At 41.9% G+C, this 23,494-nt stretch overlaps 1 protein-coding gene across 1 annotated transcript in view; it reads right to left on the reverse strand.

Annotated features, from left to right (window-relative positions):
* LOC125880807 (multiple epidermal growth factor-like domains protein 11) overlaps positions 1-23,494 on the reverse strand; it is a 213,203-nt gene that overhangs the window by 61,845 nt on the left and 127,864 nt on the right. Inside the window, exons 7-11 of the mRNA XM_049563551.1 lie at positions 14,123-14,369; positions 12,268-12,388; positions 9,725-9,861; positions 4,502-4,714; positions 2,115-2,289 (exon numbers count right to left, since the gene is read on the reverse strand). Coding sequence (XP_049419508.1) covers positions 2,115-2,289; positions 4,502-4,714; positions 9,725-9,861; positions 12,268-12,388; positions 14,123-14,369 — 893 coding nt within the window. The remainder of the gene's footprint in view (positions 1-2,114; positions 2,290-4,501; positions 4,715-9,724; positions 9,862-12,267; positions 12,389-14,122; positions 14,370-23,494) is intronic.

The raw sequence follows: 23,494 nt of genomic DNA on the forward strand, positions 1-23,494 counted from the left end.
ATCTTATATAATCACTATACTTACGTCATGATACAATATTACTGCTATTTTAAACATGTTGCGATATGCTGAGTATTGTGATAAAATATATTGTGATTTATTTCCTTTTTTCAGCTGCAAATTTTGACTCAGAATCAAAACATCTGCTTTATCTAATAAGATAAGCTGCAAAATGTTTCTAGTGGACTGAAAAGCATTACTCTAGTAGGCTACCAAAAGATTAATTTGTAATATTAATAATTTATACTATAAAAAATCAATACTTGGCACTGTGTGATGATACGATATTGTCACACAAAAATATTTTGATATTATGCTGTATCAAATTCTTCCCTTCACCCTTACCAACCTCCATAACGTTACGTTAATCAGAATCAGAAATACTTTATTGATCCCCGAGGGGAAATTATTTATGTTACAGGTGCTCCTTGCAAGAGAGGAAAGATACGTGAAAATATAAGAAATTTAAACAATAGTATTAACAAATATATAGTTAAATAAACAGGAATTATTAACGAACATAAACGTAAATAAATAAATATATATATATATATATATATATACATACGTACGTATATATATAGTAAACTGAACAAGATTATTTACACAAACAGAATATACAGTATACAGTCAGGGTGAATGGGGTTATAAGTTAAATTAGATTATTGCAGTGTGTGAAAAAGTCTCAGGGCCACTCAGAGGGAGGAGTTGTACAGTTTGATGGCCACAGGCAGGAATGATTTCCTGTGGCGCTCAGTGGTACATCTTACTGGTATGAGTCTCCCACTGAAAGCCCTCTTGTTAAGGATGTGAGGTCATTCATGGGATGCATATTCGATATCATATAAATCGCTTTGTGTGGACTTTTTGTAGGATATCACATAAACCGTTCTAAAATATGTTTCTGGAAACATTTGAGGAGAAGAACAGTCGATGCAGAAACAGGATCTGGATTCATATTTGATATTAGATTAACGCTGCCTAGTTTGACAGTTTGACCACAGTTCACCAGCAGCGATCGACGTGATCGACAGCTGCGTCAGAGACTCCTCGGCTCTGATTGGTTGTTTCCATTCAAATGCAGTGAGGCCATTAGAAATGCTACGAGGCAGCAGAGAAGGCAGAGGAGTAGGGACGCATGATATTGGACTTTTTGCTGATATCCAATAAGCTGATGTATGACAACTTATTTGGCCGATAACTGATACTGATACCAATATATCCACCTAATTTCAGTGATCATCAAGTCTCCTCTGTAGTCAAATTAACATCATATACATGCATACTTTCATCACGACGGCCCACCAGCAGATGGAGACATGAAATACAGTCTCTTCACTGTATGTGATATTCATTGTGCTAAATAAGAAAAAGGCTGTTGGCCAATTCTGATCTTTATTCTAAAGCTGATCTCTGTGGCGTACCAATATTTTCATGCATCTCTACAGAGGAGAATGATTTTTTTCACAGATTATTTGTCTCTTTTAGTGCTGTGTGAAGATAGTGACAGTTTCAGCAAATATGAAAAGTTATCTTTTATAAAAGTTTCCAACTGTAGCTTTAAGGGACGAACTGCAGATTTACACCAGATTTTTATTTGTCTGAATATTGTTTTATTGTACTTGGGGAACAAAAGAATGAAGCAGTTTCCTCTGTGATGCCATTAGAGCTCCTGAGCCTGTTAGTGCTGTATACTCGATGTATACCTGCAGCTGCTGCAGTGTAGATTTAAAGGTTTGGACAGCTGTGGAGGAATTGGATGTTATCTCTTTGTCTGATTCATTAGGCCTCCTGCTCAGCTCTAAGACACTGTGCTGCTCTGTAAAGCAAAGACAGGCAGGTAGTGAAACTGTCATCTCAGCCCTGAACACTGTCTGCAGCACAAGTTTGTGCCTGTGTCTGTGACCATTCAAATCCAAACTATTTGATTTAATTGCTCTGTTTACTTGATGAGGGAGAGAGGTGAAAGTATTCAAAAGCAATCTCATGAAACACCTGCAGCTGCTGATGTTAATTTGAAGCGGCGATGTGATTAGAATGATTTAACAAATTGGAAAGCTTTTCTCAACCCTAGATATGAATCACGGCGGCTGTGTTTGTGTTTCAACACTTACGATGTACCCCGGAGCACAGACACAAGCTCCGGTGACGCCGTCACAGTCGGCTCCGTTGGCACAGGCGCACAGCTCTCTGCAGCCCTCGCCGTAGTAACCTGCCGGACAGGTCTCGTTACAGTAAAGCCCCGCCCATCCTGCTGTACAGGTGCACTCTCCTGACAGAGGGTGGCAGCTGAGAGGGACAGAGAGTAGAAATCAGTCTGTGTAGTAATATTTAATATGCATGCTTAACAAACCAAATGCCCTCTGCTGAGAGGAAACTCTACAAAATGTCACTTATTTTAGATTTAGAGAAAAAACATTAATATGAACGGTCACCGTCTGGGCTCCTTCACACTCGACGTGGACGCGTCTGCGGACATGGCCTTTTCTTCCATATTTGTGCCATTTTCTAAAAGCTTAAGGCTCATTTATTTATGATTAAAGATATGCCTGTTGCAAACATTGTAACTGTCATTGCCTCACTCATATATTCATGCGTCCTTTATGATGGCACAGATACAGCCAATAGATGGCACTAGAGGGCGGAGTCAGAAGATTCACACAACAACAGATGAGGTGACGGTTATGACCAGGCTCTGACTGGCCATCGGACAGTTCTGGCAAGGCCACCATCAACAATGTTAAAAACAAAAGATTGTTGGGAATCAAAGGACCTGCCGACTGCAGCCCGCCTGACGTTTAAATAGTCCATCTGATTAGGGGTTACACTGCCCCAAAATTTGCAGCAGTTGTCACCTCCCTCTGCACCGTCAAGTGTGTCGGTCCATCAGAGGTCAAGCAGGAAATAGATATAATCAGGACAGAGGGAGTGAAGTTAGTGGAACATGAGTACAAACTAGCTGGATGAAAGAGCTAAAGAATAAAAAGGTGGAGCAGGAAAGGTCAGAGACAAAAGAAAAACGTACTCGAGGCTGAAGCTGCAAAGTGTTTCTAACGTTAGCAGCAGTGACAAAATGACAACAGCCTGTCGACGGCACCAAATGAAGAGGAGGAAACAGTGGCGTGGACAGATCGCAGCAGCAGGCTGATACCAGGGGAGTGACGTTACAGCCTGAGGCAAGAAGTGGAGGACGCCACCCGACAATTTCTCAACAGGTAATGCTGCTGGTGCTAGGCTAGCTCATGTGGCGACAGTTAACGGAGCTAACGGGGGGTGCGTGGGTCAGCAGTTGGGCCGGTTGTTGTTCCCTGTCCGACCCTGATTATGACTCTTTCTGTTCAACTTTTGATCCATGGAGGTTTTATATTTGTTAAACTTTCCTGACAAGTGATATGCAATATAAAAATCTGTGATGTCATCTCAATGTAGGAACTCGTGGGCGGGGTCAGCAGGAGATACACTACTGGACAGATTCAGTGGGGCACATACCGTGAAAGTAAACCTAGAAGCTGGTAACTTTTTAGGGTACGTGCCAGGTGAGTAGTTCCACTGGAATGAGGAAGCGCCATCTTGGAATCTGGTGTCAGGTATTATTCTACATCTATCGGAACTAATCAATAATATAGTGAAAAGAATTCTCTGCCCACATATCCAACATACTCAATGGCCTCACAGATCCTCGCCATCTGCGATGTTGGCTTAGTTTAAAGGTACAATATTACGACGTCCTCCAACGTGGCCTCGTTTGTTGTTGTGTGAAACTAAAGGACGTGAAAGTCTGAGGCCAGTGACGGTTACAACATTTGAAACAGACGTATTGATTTTCGTACATATAAGGATTATAAATGAGCCCTGTCTCTACCCAGCAAGCAATAGTCGTGATTTAAACGTGTTGGCTATATTTAGCTCCGATTTAGTCTAGCTACATGTAACCCAAAATATAGCCGATTTAATTTTGAAATTGATTAAATGTCATTTTCGCCATTGCAGATGGCGTGCGGTATGATATTCAATCACGTATGGAGAGTCAACAGTAATTAAAATATGTTTATCTCCATTTTTTGGATTAGATGTCAAATTTTCACTGACAGCCCAAATTCAGCCGTGATTTAGCCTAGACGTCAGGTCTTCATGTAGACGTTTTTTAAACCAAAAAATGCTTGCTGCTCACTACCTGACTGCATTTAGATCTATTGTCTTAAGAAACAACACATGAAGAGAAACTTTAACTCCTGTATGTCTATTAAAATATAATGAAATTGCACACGACATGGTTTTGATTCAAATGCAGCAGTTTGATGAGGTACAGATGTCAGATTTAAAGTTTTATGGGTTCAGCAGAGAAAGCAGTGTAAACAAAGTGCTTGACACTGAAGTGCAAATACATCAATACTCACACTCGACCAACCTCCAACACAACACAGCCTTCGTCTATTCACGCTGTGCTGTAAAGTATAAAAGCAGAGAAGGTTTCTCGCCAGCTTGACCAGCGCTCTGGTACCTGAGTGTGTTTGCAGCCTTGCAGGGGCAGTATTTGTCACAGATGAGTCCGTACAGGCCGCTGGGACAGAAGCGGTCCTGGCAGCTGGGACCCTTGAAGCCCTCGTTGCACAGGCAGGCCCCGTTGATGTGGTAGCACTTGGCTCCGTTCTGACAGTCACACTTGTGGGCGCACTGCGGCCCGTACATGCCAACTGGGCATTCATCCTGGCATCTAGAGTCGTGTAAGAACAATGAAGGAGGAGCAGTGAGAAGAGGTGGACAGCAGGGAGGAAAAACTCTCATCTTTAAATCTGAGTGTTGCTGAAAGAGCGAGGTTGTCTCTTGTAAACAGGCAGCAACATAAAATGAATGGATTATTGTTGGTAAACCTCCCTTCATCAAGTTTCTGTGAATGTCGACCTGCAAGAATCAGACAAACTCTCAAACAATTTCTGAACTTCTACACAACGTTTTCTTTCATTTCACTCAGTTGGGATGCAACTGGGGCTTCATTTCTAAAGGTTAAGAAAATTAAAGATTCACCTGATATGACATCAAATAACTCTATTTTGTAAATTGGAGGTGGTTCCTGGTCAAACATCAGTAAACAGTGATTACAGTGCAGGTTTGTAGACGTCACTGTGAACAAAAAGGGCAACAGCCTGTTTGTGAAGGACTTCTCGGGTCCACTAGGTTTCTCATAGAGACCTGACCAGGGCATTCTAATTTTATCAACCCATGAAGTGGCCGTTATCAGTTGTTATCACGACCATTAAAAAGCCTCAGATGAAACTGCATCTCCCAGCAGGCCAGAGGGTGCATATCCAATGTTGTAAAACTTTCACAGCTTAGTTAGGTTTCACTTTTATTAGGCTTAGGTGCCAAAACTACGGGGTTAGGCTGAGGAAAAAAATGATGGCTTGGGTTTAAATGAGTACGTTTGTTGTCTAATTTTAGTTACGTGGAGTGAGTTCTTAATTCTGACTGGCTGCAGGGTGTCCGTTAAAACCTTATAATGGACACCTACAAAGATGTTTCGGTGACACTGTCACTTTACCGTTCTATATTAATCCACTGGTTACATAAACTTGTATCTGAGTAACCATGGCAACAGGGACGCAGTCAAATCCTCTGTTTAAAATTATTTCCAACACTGAGTGTAACGTTAGTGCATTAATTCTTGACCTATGGTGAAAAACATGTTTTGTGAGGTCACACTGACTTCAACCACAAAATCCTAATCACTTTTATTCTTCAGTCCAAGTGGACGTTTGTGTCAAATGTAAAGAAATTCCCTTTAGATGTTCTTAAGAAATCACATGTTCATGAAATGAGACAGACACAAAGTCACAGTGCCCTTTGATCTATAGCCACCAAATTCCAATCACTTCATCTTGAGTCCAAGTGGATGTTCGTGCCAAATTTGAGGAAATTCCCTTTAGGTGTTCTTGAAATATAGCATTGACAAGAACGAGACAGATGCAAGGTCACACTGACCTTTAACCACCAAATTTTTATCAGTACAACATCGAGTCCAAGGAGACGTTTGTGCCAAATTTGAAGAAAAAAAAAAAAAATCCCATTAGGCCTTCTTGAGATGTTGCAATCATGAAAGGAGAAAAACACAAGGTCACAGTGACCTCTGACCTATGACAACCAAATTATAATCAGTTTATCTTTGAGTCCAAGTGGATGTTTGTGCCAAATTTGAAGAAATTCCCTTAAGGTGTTCTTGAGATATAGCATTAACAAAAATGAGATGGATGTAAGGTCACATTTACCTTTGACCACTGAATTCTAGTCTGTTAATTCCTGAGTTCAAGTGGATGTTTGTGCCAAATTTGAGAAAATTCCCTCAAGGTGTTTTTGAGATATTGCGCTCAGAATGGGACAGACGGACGGACAACCTGAAAACCTAATGCTTCTGGTCATGGTCATCAGCAGCATGGAGGTATAAAAATGATCCAAACTAGGAAACTTGGGTCAAAACAAAAAAAAAAAAAAAGAAAGTCTGTTTTGGTTGTTTAAGACATTTAAAAAGGTTTTAATATTTCCCATGAACCTTTAAACACACATTTACAATCCGTACAATGATCACTAACACTCCTTCTGCCTCCGAACTATAAAACCTGAGTAATATTATCCCGCATGCACAGAGGACACGCTATTCTCCTCACAGATGACACATGTACTCCGCCATCACGCCGCCTCGCACCATTATGAGGTCAACAGGCTACAACATTACGCACAGACTCTGAGCGGTCTTTATAATGAGCACCGCTGAACACACACAACTGAACTGAATGGAAAATTGTTTAGGTTAAAGTTAGGCCGACGTCTCGGCATCATTCTCACCACGTCCGCAAGTTGAAACCATTAAGAAATAGACAAATCACTCAATTAAAATGGCTCAGTGTGGATTTCTGTTTGGTGTCACGTTTAAATCATGCCGACTTCCTCAGGACTCTTATCTCGGCTAATTCCATTAGAACGTGGACGGGGTGGAGGAGAACTCAATCTAGGAATTATTCCATGTAGGCTAATTCACCTGTCTCCGGCCTAAATGAATGGAGGTAATTTGGCTCAATTGAGAGTAAAGATGGAGAAGGAGGGAGAGAGGGAGAGAGGGATGGACAGAGTGGAGGGAGGAGAGAGATGGAGCTGACCGGAGGAGAGGTGGAGCTGCAGAAAGCCTTTTTCTGCTGATAGACGGTGTTGCAGCTGATGGAAGAAATGAGGAAGAAAACAATTTTAAATGGCTTTTAGTTTAAGTCTCCCACTCTGGGTGATGGGGGGCCGATAACAGAGTGCATAATAGCAATCAATGAGCATTAGTGTGTGTCAGAGAGCAGGAGGAGGAACGTTAGCACATAACACTCATCATAAAGGCTTTATATTCTGTATTACAGATATATCTACAGCTCATATGTCACTATAGCTCACTAAGCTCGTCACTACACTTTCTATCATTGTCCAGCTGTGTTTTTAACTTTTTAAAAAATGACAAAACTCATATCAACGTAAGACTAGTCCATACCCACTGAGTGCACAGTCGCCCACGTACAGTTTCACATGGTGTGTGTTTGGGATACAGGTCATAGGAAACTGCAGATTAAATAGTCAACTGAACCCATTAAGAAGAGCAATGTATTCAGACAGAGTGTTTGTGAAGCTGATAGTATGATTGCTTTATTGAAAGTACAGTAGCACCATTGCCAATAGTGGGATAGTTAGTGGGCTAAAACTGTACATTAGTAGTTGAGGTAGCACGTTGAAAGGCAGATAGTTAAAGTGTTTATATATTGTATTGACTTAAAAGTGGAGCGCACTGGTAGTTCACATGGGAAAGGTGCGGCTAGCCCTTGTTGCAGCAGCATACCATACCATGACTTAGTCATAGCAAACATTAGAAACAACACCAACATTGGTCCACAGGGGGAGCCACAGCGATCGGTCGCATTTTAGCTATTTTTCTGTTGTTATAGCGCCACCCAGTTGCCAATTAGAGTTAAATTTCTCCAGTCACCTTGAGGCGTCCTGTTCTACATATCTACCAAGTTTAGTAAAAATCCATATGGCGGTTAGGCCTAGATAAGAAATGAGCTCTCTAGCGCCCCCATTTTGTTTGATGGGCTCAATAATGGAGGGGTCCTCAGATTATGTGTGGTCATATGCCTACAAAGTTGCGTGGTGATGGGTGAAACCCTTGAGATGTTCTACACCTTTATGTGATGAGCCACACCCTCCGCAATATTCATTGCCTTATAGAAGCTCAGTTTTAGGAAGTTTTCCAACTTTTGCCAAGAGGGAACTTTAGATATTGGTCCCTAGATTATGTTCACCCAGTTTCATGCAGATCGCTCAAACTTCCTAGGAAGAGATCCATTTGAAGTGTTTTTCAAAAAATTCAAAATGGCGGAAAATCTATATAAGCGGAAGTTATGGGTTCTTGAGGCAAATGTGTTCCTCATGAGGAGAGGCATCTCTGTGCAAAGTTTCATGTCTCTACCACATACGGGGCATGAGATATGCCCATTCAAAGTTTGACATTTCAATGGGTTGCTATAGCACCCCCCTTTGGCCAATTGATGTAATATTGCTTGATTGGCATCCTCCCATGACCCTCTACCACTGTGCCAAATTTCACATGGATTGACCAAGTCAGTGAGGAGAAAAACCTGGAACACACACACACACACAGAGTTTTGGTCATTATATAGTGAGATAAGATTAAGGTAAGACATGTGTGTATGTCCATGAACGCCAGTCAATCGTAAAATGACAGCGCGCTCCCGCTAGTCAACAATTAACATACATCCCCCCATGAATACCCAGTGACCACCATATATATGTGTGTATATATATTTATATAACCCTAGAGATGGTTGTGCTGAAAATCCCAGTAAATACTCAGACCAGCCCGTCTGGCACCAACAACCATGCCATGTTCAAAGTCACTTCAATCACCTTTCTTCATCATTCTGATGCTCCGTTTGAACTTCAGCAGCTCGTCTTCATCATGTCTACACGACTAAATGTTAATGAGCTGCTGACACCTGATTGGCTGATTAGCTATTGTGTTAATGAGCAGTTGAACAGGTGTACCTAATAAAGTGGCCGGTGAGTGTATATTATAGCATAATGCATTTTTTCTTGCATGCATCTTATTGTGTTTCTATTTCTTTTAACTTCTCTGTGTCCATATTGTATAACAGCAACTGTAAAGTCTCCCAATTTTCCCCCAATCAATCAAGTATCCTGTATCTTAATATGTCATATTTGTCTGTATGAATAATATAGAAACCATGATGACTGCAGGTACGTCAGTATATTGAGGAACAGCAGCAGCTGATTTATTGCAAACGTCACAGTCTGACACAAAGTGATTTAACACTTTGTTCACAACATGTTAACACTGTTTTATATTTTAATATCAGATATAACTAATTCAGGAATCCTGCTGGTAACTTCCACAAGTGCTGCCAAACTTTGCTCTTTCTTCATAAATATTTGATCCTGCTCAGTTTTAATATAACCAAATAATGTGTTTACATTTACAGCAACTGTATCCCCTTATTGTCTCTGTTAGTTTCCCTCTGTGTCCACTGTTTATTACACATCTTACTGTGTGCCCATTTTTATCTTTCTCCCTGCTGAATTCCATTAATATTTTCAGCTGCAACAAGCTAATTTCCCCGAGGGCTCCGCTAGAGTCTCATGTTATCGTACATTCACACTCTACCTCTCTCCGATGTAGCCTGCCGTGCACTGGCACTGACCGCTGATGTGGTCACACAGGCCCTCGTTACGACACGTGCACTCCTGAGAGCAATTAATGCCGAATGATCCGAACGGACACGGCTGGGCACAGACCGGACCCTGAGGAAGAGGAAGAGGAAGAGGAAGACATGACCATCAGGTTAGCATGCACATCAGACAGGAACACAAAGTGTTTAAAGGAGAGCAAACATCATCATCATCATCTGCAGAGCTCTGTCCTGACATCAAACCACACTGATACTAATCATCACCTCTCCTCCTAAAAGCTGCACGCTGTAGGGGAACTGAAAAGAAACAAGGGAGCGTGCACAGCGTCACATCCTTTGGATTTTACTGAAAAAATGTTACCCTTTACATAGAGATCAGTCCACAGGCTGTTAGAAGCGACCGAGACAGTCGGGGAAGGTCTCAGTCTTTACATTAAAATCAGTTAAAAGTTACATACAGCACCTTTAACCTAGCTTCTACGACCCTCTCCCATGACTTCATGCTGTGGCTGATCAATTTCAGACTTCTACTGTTCAGCACATCACCCTCAAGGTCACTGCATGTCTTGTCTGAAATTGTCGCAGGGGTGAAACTCAATATGACCTCACGTTGTGTCATGTTTGCACACTGATTCCAAAACATTCATCCATCGTTAGAGTTTTTGGAACAGCGTTTTGTTTTGCATCTGTCAAAAGTTCAGAGAGTGTTTGACAAAGAAGCGGTGAAGAAGTGGCGCAGGGACGAGAGAGGAACGGGTCCATGTCATTGGTTCGACAGTCCATTGGTTCGACATCCCATTAGTCTGACTGTCCGCGGTGCTGAACGGCTCCGGCTTGAGGCGGAGCAGGCTCACGGCTTATGTGTTTGTCACTTTCTTTTTCATTTTAACCCACACCATGATCTTTTCCTGACCCTAACCAAGTGGTTTTTGTGCCTAAACCTAACCAGACCTTAACCACAGGGCATCATGATGATTTCGGAATGGACTTAGGAACAATGAGTTTAATACGGTCGGAACAATGGGATGTCGAACCAACGGGCAGTTCCCAGAGGAACGGAGGGTCAGATAGTAATGTTCAGGTGGATGATGATGACGGGGAGAAGGATGTAAAAGAGGAAGAATGCAGACGCTCTGCCCCTACAGGTAGCCGTCGTGCCAAATTCAAGACACGGACAGAGATTGGCGACAGAGCGGGAGGAGCCTCCAGTGGAGAGAAGCAAGGGACCAAATGTGCCTTTTTCATTTTGTCTCGTATTGCGTATCTTTGCCCTGAATAGAACGATAAAATGCATCGGACTCAGCGTGCAGGGTTTCTGTGTGTAACCATTTTTATTGGATAATGAGTTTTTAAAAAAACATGTATGAAAAAGACAGACTTGGCGTTACTCTTAAAAATCGGTACCAGTACGCTTCTTCTCTACTCTTCAAAGGGGAACTAATGTTTTTTCAACCTGGGCCCTATTTTCCGATCTCCTTTTGTCTAAATGAGTGATAGGATGTTCAATATGTGACATTTCTCCAGTATGAAGCTAGGGCTGACCTGCCTGCAGCCCGTGAGCATGCGCTATATTAAATAATAGGGCACTCAGACAGCGTCAAACAACGTCAAAAATTCGGACATGTTTGTTGTGGCAAGTCAAAACACTCACTCAGAGAGTGAAAGTCTGGCTCTGAAATCTCACGTCTCGCGAGATTTGAGTTGTTGCAGGAAGTTACCGCTGGAGTGACCTTACAAACGCGAGGAGTTCCTCTGTTTGGAGTAGTCATGGCTGAATTTTGACCCGATTTTGACCAACTGGATCTGGATGAGCCATTTGAATTTGATGAGCGCCCGTATTTATTTGAACACGGACGTACACAGACGTACACAGACGTACACAGACACAGAGCTCATTGAAACTGAAGAGCGGACGAGGAGAGAGAGGGAGCAGCAACAGGCAGAGGAACATGTCTGAATCCAGCTAAAGGCAAACACACACGTTCATTTCTCCTTTCCGTCATGTTGTCAGATAATTATACTAACAATCCGAGCCTATCTGTGTGAAAAAAATGCACTTTTAGTGGACGTATTTTGACGTTGTTTGACGCTTAATATAGCGCGTGCTCACGGGCTGCAGGCAGGTCAGCCCTAGCTTCGTACTGGAGAAATGTCACATATTGAACATCCTATCACTCATTTAGACAAAAGGAGATCGGAACATAGGGCCCAGGTTGAAAAAAACATTAGTTCCCCTTTAAGCATCCTCTTACTTTCCAAGATTGTGTAAAACAATCTGATTAAAAATATAAGTAGTGTTATATCACATATTAGTGTCCCTTGATTAATGAGTCTTCCTCAGCCTGGTGTGAGCTAAACTTTGAGGAGGAAACACTACAATATAAAACGGTTGTAGAAACATTCAGCCTCAGCTCTGAACACAAACGTGCTGATCTCAGCTTTGGGTTTAAAAACTCTCCGTTAGCTGAAACGTGCACGTCAGCTGGTTTTGCTGTGGATGGTGTGCAGGTTGTCATACCACCCAGCCGGCAGGACAGGAGCACTCTCCGGTGACGTGATGACACGTTCCTCCGTTCTGACAGGGACAGCGCTGTTCACACAGGGAGCCATGTTTCCCTGGAGGACAGGGCTCCTCACAGCTGGAGGGAGGAGACAGAGGAAGGAGACATGTTAAGGTGTGGCGTGTCAGAGTGAAGCGTCTCAGCACTGACAGTGAGCAGAGGGTTAAAGGCTGAACTGTCAAAACAATAATCAGAGGTTAAGGATGGTGTCAGACTGTGTCTAAAGCCAACATGCAAAACATAAAAACAACACATATCTCCATTTCCTAAAGTGTCTCTGTAATATCCTCTCATTAGGAGAGCTCAGCATCAGAACAACAAACACCAGTGTTGGTGTAAACACGTTTATTTTGCTGTTTACCATCACAGTTTTTCTCCATTGCTCCGTGTGCCAACTGTGTTCTCAGGCTGCAAATGTCTCCACTTAACTTTTAATCATTTCCCATTCAATTCACACTTTTTCTTTTTACACGACCATCGCACAGAAAACACCCTCAGTCTTGTTCCCGATGAAGAGGAAGCTGTTTCTGTTACGTCGGCTCAGTTACTGTCAGTCAGAATCACGGCTGCAGGTTTCAGGAAACACACGGAAACAGTTTATGCGCCAGTCGCTGCTGCTGTCTCAGCTCATCGCGCTGTGAGCACACGTAACAACCCAAGGTGAGGCAAATTAGTTTATCAATAATTTTTATCACCTCCTCTCTTCTGTCATCATGAACAGGGAGGCTGGGCAGTCACAGGAAGCTCAATAAGAATCAGACCTGATCAATAAAAGTGACGGGGACGTGAAGCAAACAAACTGTGACACTCTGCATACAATCGTACTTTAAAAATGTTATACGTAATTTTTCTGTATTAAAACGTCTAAAAACAACTAAACCAAGATTTTATGTTTTGTTGAGTTGTGGTCTTAAATTGTCCCAAATGTTTCTAACAAACGCAGGGAAATCTGTCATTTTAATCCAGGACACGCTCCGTGTCATTTGGTCGCTGTCGCCTGTTTGTGGCATTTTGTATTCTGACTTTTAATCCAGTTTAAAGCCACATTTTCACAATACGCTTTTTAGATAGTGTTAGTTTTTAAAGGTACACTGTGCAGGATGTCAGTTGAAAGTGAAAGTAAAAGTAAATCCCAGATTCACTCTTGTTCAGCGTTTCATACTTCTATATTCACATTTTTCGGCGCTGTGTTTCTTTTACGTGACATTGCACCTTTGCATTTTTACACAGAACCAAACACCTGCAGTATCATTCCACTCCTGTGTGTGATGGCATTGTGGATGCAGAAGAGGTGTGACGGGCGTGACATGTAACACAACAGCATCGGCCTCGAGTGTGTTTCATTGTGTTTAGAACAATCCTTCATACAGTAGTATATCCTGAACTATGTGTTTTAACCAGATGAAGGATTTTAGTCAGCAGACGTCACTGTAGCCAACACATTACAAACTTTATGTTTAAAGAAAATGAAATGACTCTTTAATTTATTTCTGTCATACATTACTTATATTTTTTTAAAAATCACCCATCTCGTTCATGTAATAAAACTAATGTAGAATTTATGTTATAAATGTTTTAACTTTAATCAAAGATGACCATCAGCAGCACATTCTGATCAGCTCCACCTCAATAATGTATCACACAGATGAATTTTGACATTACCCAGTTACATATGTTCCTTTTTGTTTAATGTCAAAGTTCAGCTTCATTATTTTAAAATCACTGCGTCTGAATGAAGCTAAAGCCCTTCAACACACGGAGAATTCAGAGTGACAGACAGCCATCACATCCAACAGTCAAAGAGCAACTCACAAGGCGCCGGTGTATCCGGGCGCACAGAGGCACTCGCCGGTCTGATGGTGGCAGATGGCGCCGTTGAGGCACTGGCACTCCAGCAGGCAGTCCTTGCCGTAGAAGTTGGGGTCGCAGGGCTCCTCGCAGCGCCAGCCCTGGAAGCCGTCGGTGCAGACGCAGGCTCCTGTTATCGGGTTACATTTGGCCCCGTTCCGGCACTGACAGCGGTTACTGCAGTGGGGCCCCCAGAAGTCACTCTCACAACCTGTAGAGGAAGAGGAGGAGGAAGAGGAGGGTGTGAGTCAACATGTGATTTAAAACCGTGTGATCATCCATATCTGCAGAGTGGAGAGGTCTGAGAGTGTAGAAGAGGCATGGATGTCTGGACGTGAGGTCATCCACATGAGAGTTTGACATAGAGCAGAGAGGTGAGATCAAACGAGGAGAAGAGAGAGAACACGACACATTTTTATCAAACATTTAAGAATTATACTTCACAAAGCTCGACTAAAAAACATATCCTCAACTGCAGACCACTGTCCGAGGCCAACACACAACAAAACTGGTTGTGTTTTTTTGAGTCATCACTGTTTTCAGGAACTTTTTACGCATCAAACATGTTTTTTTGTGACCCATGGCTGTTGTTCCAGCAGGGATAATGCCATGAGAAGCATTTGTTTTTCACCAATACTTTGCTGTGTTTCCAGCTGGAACAGTGCAGCACAAAGCAGGTAAACTGAAGCTTTTCAAGACCAACAAATAATAACATTGGTTGTTTTTTAGCGAGTCAAAACCATATGTTTAAAGCTGAAACTGTTCAAGACTAACAAACAACAAAAACAGTGTTTCAGCTACTTTCTAGGCACCAAGCATGGGTGTGTTGTAGTGATCCATCGCTGTTTTTCCACCTGAGATAATGCCATGACAAGCAGTAGTTTTTCACCATGACTTTGCTGCATTTCCAGCCAGAACAGAGCCACAACAAGCAGGTATTTTAAGCAAAAAACAAAAAACTGGTTGTTTTTTAACCCGAGACATTGCTGCATTTCTGACCATAACCAGGTGGTTTTTGTGCCCAAACCTACCCTGAAACTTAAAGTTTCAACATATATGTACATAATAACGTATCAGTGGTTTGCATCCGGCCTGCTTTCTCTCTCACACAGTGGTAAATATTTTGTCTGTGCCGGCTGCTTGCTCTGAACGCCATGAAAAACACTCTGCTTGTATGATCAGTTTATTTTTAGAAAGTTTGGATTTTATACTTTCGACAGCAGAACAGGGCCAATAGTCTGGAAACACACACATATTTTTCTATACTCTCTTTTCTTGTTTCTACACTTATCCAGGCCTGGAAATGACTTAAAGCAAATTCCATAGTTTCCATACACTGAACAGTTTCACATGACTGTCCACGTCTGTTCAGAGCAGGAAAAGCCAATCTGAAACAAGGATTTTACCTTCATCTGACACGCTGTTCACTCCTTTAAAACAAATCCCTACATTTGTGATTCTAAGTTGTGTTGTATTTGTCTGTAACATCTCCAGAGGTGATTGGAAATTGTTAAATTGATATCAAATAATAATTGTTTGAAAGTGAAACACAAAGAAAACTCTAACGTCCTGTCATGAGGAGACTTCAGCTGTGTTAACAAATGCAAACACAGAAAGTGACGGCAAACAAAATGAATCACAGTTTTAGACCTGCTGATTTATTGGACTGATGATAAATAGGTAACATCCTATCAAAGGTTCAAATTAAATGCAAATAGAAAACTAACGACATCCTATTTTGAATTACACATGTTGCCTACGGTAACATAATTTGTTATGACTAATGATAGCTTGTACAATTAGTCCAGAGCACTTCAGTTACTGCAGTCATCAGGGATCTACTTTACACCAACTCAAGAGACCTCTGGAGTGCTGAAAAAAAAGTCTTTACCCTTTTGACTTTTTCTAAGTTCAGAATTTCACTTTAAGCAGAAGAAAGACAAAAGTTTTGTTTGGTCTTTAAAGGAAAAGTCTGGGACTATTGAAGGAAACTAGATGTCAATGGATGCAAACAAACAGATGAGAGGAGACAACAGACAGTTCAGTGTACAAACGTCCTGAAGTACAAAACAGCACTGGTCCCAGTCTCCATCAACACTGGCAGAAATGAGTTTTACAACAGTGACACTGCGGCACCTCGGACTCGTCTCTGAGGGGAGCAGATGTGTAAATCTGCACACTGTTGTCTCTAAATGTCAGCGAGAGGCGGCAGGCTCAACAACTGTGATCTGAAGTTCACATAAAGCAACAAACGGGACATCAGTAAACTCTACCAGCAAACGTCGATGTTTACCCACCCAGCTGGGTGCAGATCTCTTCATACCAAGAGATACCTTAATGCAGGCACGCCGGGGCTACAACTATTTATATGTGACTTTATAAGTTTAAACTCAGATACACCAAAGCACAGAAATAGAGTTTAAGAGGGAGTTTTTACGTTTGAGCTAATCTGATGCTTTAGAGGAGAGTCATCGTCAGGCCTGGTGCAGCTGCAGCACAGATCCTCTCACTGATCTGCTGGAGCAAACTTTTTACCTTTTTGATCTGTTACTGCTCTCCCAGAAACTAAAGGTGATGACTGGAACTATTTAGGGTTCTTCGGCTTGTCCCCATAAGAGAACCCTTTTTGGCTCCTGCTAGACTTACTTTTAATGAAACCTGTAACTCTGTCAAAGGGTTCTACCTAGAAACCCAACATACAGGGTTGTACCTAGAACCTTCTGTGAAAAGTTCAACCCAGAATTGACGGTGGGTCGCTGCTGCTGCTGGCTGTATGTGCTTAAGCCCCGCCCACACACACACATTCTCATTGACTGATGGATTGGCGCTGGTTATTTATATTATTGTGGCGTATTGATTATGAATACAGTCCATCTGATGCTGGTTTTGTTTCATCACTGTAGCCAGTATCTCACTATCACTATCCTCATTCAGATTTTAAGAAGCTACAAGTTATATTCAGCCACAAAATAAGTCTGAAAAGCTGCAAATCAGAACGAAGCGCAGAGAGTCGTTGACTAGAGATGATACGCCGTCTCACGGCGGTCACTTCCTGTCGACGTTACGGATCAGAAGCGCAGAGAGTCGTTGACTAGAGATGATACGCCGTCTCACGGCGGTCACTTCCTGTCGACGTTACGGATCAGAAGCACAGAAAGTCGTTGACTAGAGATGATACGCCGTCTCACGGCGGTCACTTCCTGTCGACGTTACGGATCAGAAGCACAGAGAGTCGTTGACTAGAGATGATACGCCGTCTCACGGCGGTCACTTCCTGTCGACGTTACGGATCAGAAGCACAGAGAGTCGTTGACTAGAGATGATACGCCGTCTCACGGCGGTCACTTCCTGTCGACGTTACAGATCAGAAGCACAGAGAGTCGTTGACTAGAGATGATACGCCGTCTCATGGAGGTCACTTCCTGTCGACGTTACAGATCAGAAGCACAGAGAGTTGTTGACTAGAGATGATACGCCGTCTCATGGCGGTCACTTCCTGTCAACGTTACAGATCAGAAGCACAGAGAGTCGTTGACTAGAGATGTGGCTCCATTTGTTTCATACATTTTATTTAAAAGGATCAAATATTTCTATGAAGGATTTTGATAATAATGATAATAATAAAAACATTTCCAGTTTCTCAGATTGATCCGCTCTGCTGACTTCTTCAAATGTGCTTTATCGTATTTCCAACCTCAGTGACGGCTGAATGAGGCAAGTGATGTATTTTCACTACATTTCACCATGAAGTTAAAAAGAACCGAGACTGTAACTCAACAAAGTGCAGAATCTTTTTGTGCCACTTTACGTCTTCATATTCTCACCTCCAGTTTCAGTTTGACATTTCCTGATGCTGTAAAATGTTCTGAAAGAATCTGAGGAATGTAACTCAGAGTAGATAAATGACACTTCTGTAAAATAACTCTGAGCTTCTTTTTTAAATTCTTCACGCAACAAGGTTTTGTCATTTTTTATTTGAACAAACAACTGCTACGGTATGAATCCCTTCCAGGAGAGTCGTTGTCTTGGTGCAGAAATCATTGTTTTTTCTGAACATGGACGTTTGTTTTTAAGAGACATCGTGTCCATGTAACACGCAGAAACTTACATATTTAAAACTGACCGGAGGGGTGCATAGAGCATTATAGTTTGGAGCGTAGGGCCTCAGACTGAGCTGCTGTATTTGATGAGTTGGGAGAGTGAGAACATGTTGATGTTTTGGATTTTAAAAAACTGTTTTTTGAACCCGCCTCTTTCCCTTTACTGACGCTGATAAGTGAATTCAACAGATTCTCAGGATTTGTATTCAGAAAATACATTACAGGTCTGGAGGAGGATGAATCTGGTATAAATATCTGGTATAAATCAGAAGCTGAAGACATTAGATGAAAACAAGTACAAAAGACGGGACATTTTATTGTATATTACATCATCTCAAGATAACATAAATCCAAGCACTATTATCTATTTGATATATGCTCACAGGGCGAACTGCACTCCCCAGACAGGAAGTAAAGTACCCAGAGAGTGAGTGCCAAGAGCTCTGAACGAATGGCCGTAAGTTAAAAGGAAAACCCTGGAAACAGCCGAGAGAGACGGAAAAAATGGTCCAGACTTGGAGAACTTTTCCCCCCAGATGTGGGTGGCAGTCTTGCAGATATTAAAGTGTTAAATGTTTCATCAGTGCTGTGGTGGACGGAGCTCTGAGCAGACAAAGCATAAATCAGACTTGCACTCATTTCCTCTCAATCTTCCTCTAATTTACTCTCTGTTTTCTATGCGTCTCCTCCTTCCTCCTGCCCTATCTCCATTTCTCTCCTGCCTCTCTCAAAGAGGGGACTTCTCTTTATTTCTCTTAACTAGTGAGCCAGCATAGTCAAATCCTTTATCCTCTCACAGCCTCAATTATTCAGCAGCAAAGAGTCCAAATCAAGTGACTAATGACTTTGATCAAGAGTAGCTCGCTGGCACTAAGCAAAACTTTCTGCACTAAATTAAGAGCTGCATAATATACTTTGGCAAGGGCTAACTCTTTAAGGAATATTTCGAGGTTTGTCTACGGTGAAGTTGCTCTTTGCCAATAATAAAATGTGAGCCTGCTCTTTGCTTTGCCTCTTTTCTTTCTCACTTCTAATAGAGAAACACACCTGACACTGTTAACCTGCCTCTTTGTTTCTGTGACACTCTTTAAATCCAACAGTCGACTGCAGGTTGTTGTCAACGGCAAATTAGTTCTTGATTAAAGGAGTAGTTAAGGTGGTTTAATTTATTAAGCTTGTTCCACACCAACGAAGGTTCAAAGTGCTATTAAGGTGCTTATTTGCCTTCTTACCGAGTGTTAGATGAAAGCTACACTACTCTCATATAATAAGAGTTTGTATTAAAGGTAATGCCAGGAGAGGATTAGCCTAGCTTAGCTTAGCTTAGCATGAGAACTAGATTCAGGGGAAGACAGCTAGCCTGGCTCTGTCCTCACAGCTCATTACCTAATGTATTTACCTTTTGTTTTTTGTTGTTTTTTTAGTTTGTTGACAAACATTCATTCATCTTCTGTAACGACTTATCCTGTTAGGGGTCGTGTGGGGGTGGAGCCTATCCCAGCTGACACTGGGTGAGAGGCAGGCAATTAACCTGCATGTCTTTGGACTGTGGGAGGAAGCTGGAGCACCCGGAGGAAACCCACACTGACACAGGGAGAACAAAATATAAATGAAAACATGTCTCTTCAGGAGCTTACTGTGCATTAAACACGTTAATAAAACCTACATTGCTGCCCCTGAGGACAACAGAGGATTCATTTGTTTATCAATTCTGTACATTAATAACAGTCTGTGGTGACAGTTAAAAACTGCTGTGGAGCTTCAGAGTGTCACTGACTACAAGACCCATCAGCCTCAGCCAATTGTGGTCCCTCAAGCTCAGGCCCTGGTTGGCCATATCAACAGCACTGGAAGCTCCTATTGGCTCAAGTGAGGTGTCAATGGAAAGGTCAGGACTAAATATCTCACTGGATTTAAACCTTGAGGACTGTAAGAGGTGAAATGGGAGCTGTGTAAAGTGTGATTCTGTCGCGTTCACAAGAATGCAATGGACAAGGTCCCAGTGACCTTGACATTTGACCTCTGACTTCCAAAAACTTATTGTTGAGTCCAAGTGGACATTTGTGCCAAATTTGAAGAAATTCCCTTGAGGTGCTCTTGAGATATTGTGTTCACATGGATGGGATGGACAGATGTAGCTCACCTGGCTATCACCGATGTGGAGGTTTGAAAATATAAATATAAATAAAATAAATAAATAAACATTTTGGCTTATTAGGTAAAAATCCCATGATAAACTTTGAGCATATTGTAATTCATGTGGTCTGAGAGAAAACTGGACTTCTTCACCTCCACTTGGCTCAGTTTTTATGCTTTAGAAAATCTAGCCTTCGACTTCGTCCAATCACAGGTCATATCAGAGAGAGGGCGTTCCTACTGGCTGTTCTACAAATGCAGATGTGCGTGCACGCCCCCGCCAGGTGGCACAATCACGGCTGGAAATGCCGCCGATGTCTTGCTTAAAAAACATTTGGTTTTGGTGAAAAATCAGGGCTGTAAATGTCGCTAACTTCACGCTGAAAAACAAACAGTTTTGTTATTAGCTGGTCTCAAACAGCGGTCTGCAGCTGGCAACCGTCTCATCTAAGCGCTGACACATACACAGAAAAACGCGAAAAATGGGTTCACTTGCACAAGATTCCTTGTCTTTCATGAAGTGTTGCCCAACATCACATCAGATCCACATGTTTCCAGCTCAGCTACAGCAGCGTCAGACAGCTGACAGTAAAGTGTGAGCTCCTTCAGATCAGAGAGTCAGAGCTTCATCTTCAACAGAGACGCAAAAAAAGATGAGGGAAACATTTTGGACGACTTGCACTGTGATGTGAAAATACAGTCCTGCTGTTTGTTGTATCTGGCCACTCGTACAGCAGGAGGCTGCAGCTGTATACCACCAGAGGAAAAAGAAGCATCTGCAGCCTTCAGTTAATTTTCAGAGTAAAAGCTTTATAACAACAGTAAAACTGGTTCAGAAACCGAGAGCAGCTGGGCAGGTTCAGTGGCTTCACTCTGGTACAGTAATAATTCCTTTTGAAACCTAAATTCAAAGCAATTTAATGTTGGTTTTACTGCATGTTTGAAGCAAAATGTTTGGACGAGGCAGAAATCAAAAATACTCACAAGGTTACATGACAGCAGGGTGAATGATTCACACGTGGATATTCACTCAGTGTTGTGATGAAGAATTGTTTTTTTTCTGTTCATAGCAGAAACTCAATAAATTCCAATCTATCTCACCTATAGCAGAGCAGAACAGCTGTTTGAGCAGCAATTAGAAGTTTCCAGATATAGAGTCCATTACTGCCTTTACTCTTCACGCTCACACATACAGAACATGATGAAATATTGATGTTTCAAACCTCCTTTTTAATGCAGCAGCTAATTGGAAGATCCACAGACAGACAACCCTCCTACGCAGACGGATACAAAGTTCTGTCGTTACGATGTTCCTTTACTCTTTCTTTTATTGAATATAAAACCTGACTCTCCATCTGTATTAACAGACCAGTGTTTAACATGAGAGGCTGAACAGGAAGCCTGAACAGGAGCAACAGGGAGGGAGGAGGGACAATTAGAGAAAGGTGATTAAAACTTTTAAATAGAACGAGAAAAAAACAAAGGAAAGCAATCAAGTCGTATAATCGCCTGAAGACAAAACAGACTTTAAATTTCAGGAGAAGCTAAAAAGATCCTTGTTGCACAAACCACAGGACTCTGTAATGAGTCTAAACAGGAAACGCACAAGTTTAATGTGTCCAGCACCTCTATGTAGTGTCCCAGTTCATTAACTGGCAACCTGAAGACGAACATGAGTGGTATCGATCCTCTCATCTGACTCTCAGCGACAAAGCAACATGTAATTAGCCAACAGGTCCTCCACATTCAACGACAAAATATGTTGTTTCTATCTGCTCTCCAGAAGAAGTGTTTTCTAATCTCATCAATTTTTATAACTTTTCCAAAAACCAACAATCTGACAGTCGTGTTGTGTTGCTCACAAACCATCGTTACTGAAGAATGAATCTTTTGGGGAAACAAACTGAACTGAATCACTTCCTGAAATGATCCGTTTGTGTCTCAGTCAGTTGTGAACACACTTACAGGAACTCACTGAGTGAGTGACTCAAGTTGGAGGGGAGTGATTTATGGAATATACTCAGTGTACCATGACATGTCCCTTGAGGGATGTATAAAAGGTATATATATGGCGAACACTAAGTATAAATGGTCACTGGCCATTTATTCAAGTCACCAGCATGAGACGCGCTTTCTCTCTCACTCACAGATACACACATAAAGACTTCTAAACATCAGACGCCACACACTCCGCCCAGCCAGATCACTTTCTCCCAAGTGACAGTGTGTGAGCAGGCGAGGTGTGTTTCTCATCTGCAGGGCTCCAGACTGCGACCACTTAGTCACATTTTGTGACCATGGAGCACCACTACGGCTCGCAAATATTATTCATATATAAACTGGAGAGTTGTTAGAGTGTTTCTAGCTCACAGTGAATAAATCATCATTTTTCACGTTCAGTTTAACTTAATGAGTTCAATGATAGTGTGAGCAGAGGAAGCATGTGTCCTTGTACCTGCAGGGCTCCAGACCGCCACTATTTAGTCACATTTTGTGACCATGGAGCACCACTGCAACGTTTTAATGAGTTTAACAATAGCATTAGCAGATAAAGCATGTGTCTTTGTACCTGCAGGGTTCCAGCAAGCAATTATTTAGTCACATTTTGTGACCATGGAGCACCACTACGACTTGCAAATACTCTTTTCCTTATCTGCTGTGAGGGTCATAAGGACAGAGGGATGTTGTATGCTGTAAAGCCCTGTGAGGCAAATTGTGATTTGTAATATTGGACTTTATAAATAAAATTGACTGATTGATTGATTGATATTCATATAGTTGATATTGTTGTTAGTGTTTTTCTAGCTCACAGTGAATAAATCCTCACGTTTAACGGCTTTACGGCAACAGTTTGACTTAATGAGTGTAACAAGAGCAGAGGAAAAAATGTGTTTTCGTACCTGGAGGGCTCCAGACTGCAGCTATTTAGTCACATTTTGAGATCATGGAGCACAAGTGCGACCTGCAGATATTATTCATATATGAACTGGAGAGCTGTTAGTGTGTTTCCAGCTCACAGATGAAAACATCCTCACGTTTAAAGGTGCCAAAGTAACAGTTTAACTTCATGCTAACGGCTAAGGTCTGACTGTTGAGCGGA

The sequence above is a fragment of the Epinephelus fuscoguttatus genome, linkage group LG2, assembly GCF_011397635.1.
Source record: "Epinephelus fuscoguttatus linkage group LG2, E.fuscoguttatus.final_Chr_v1".
In the NCBI taxonomy this organism is placed as follows: domain Eukaryota; kingdom Metazoa; phylum Chordata; class Actinopteri; order Perciformes; family Serranidae; genus Epinephelus; species Epinephelus fuscoguttatus.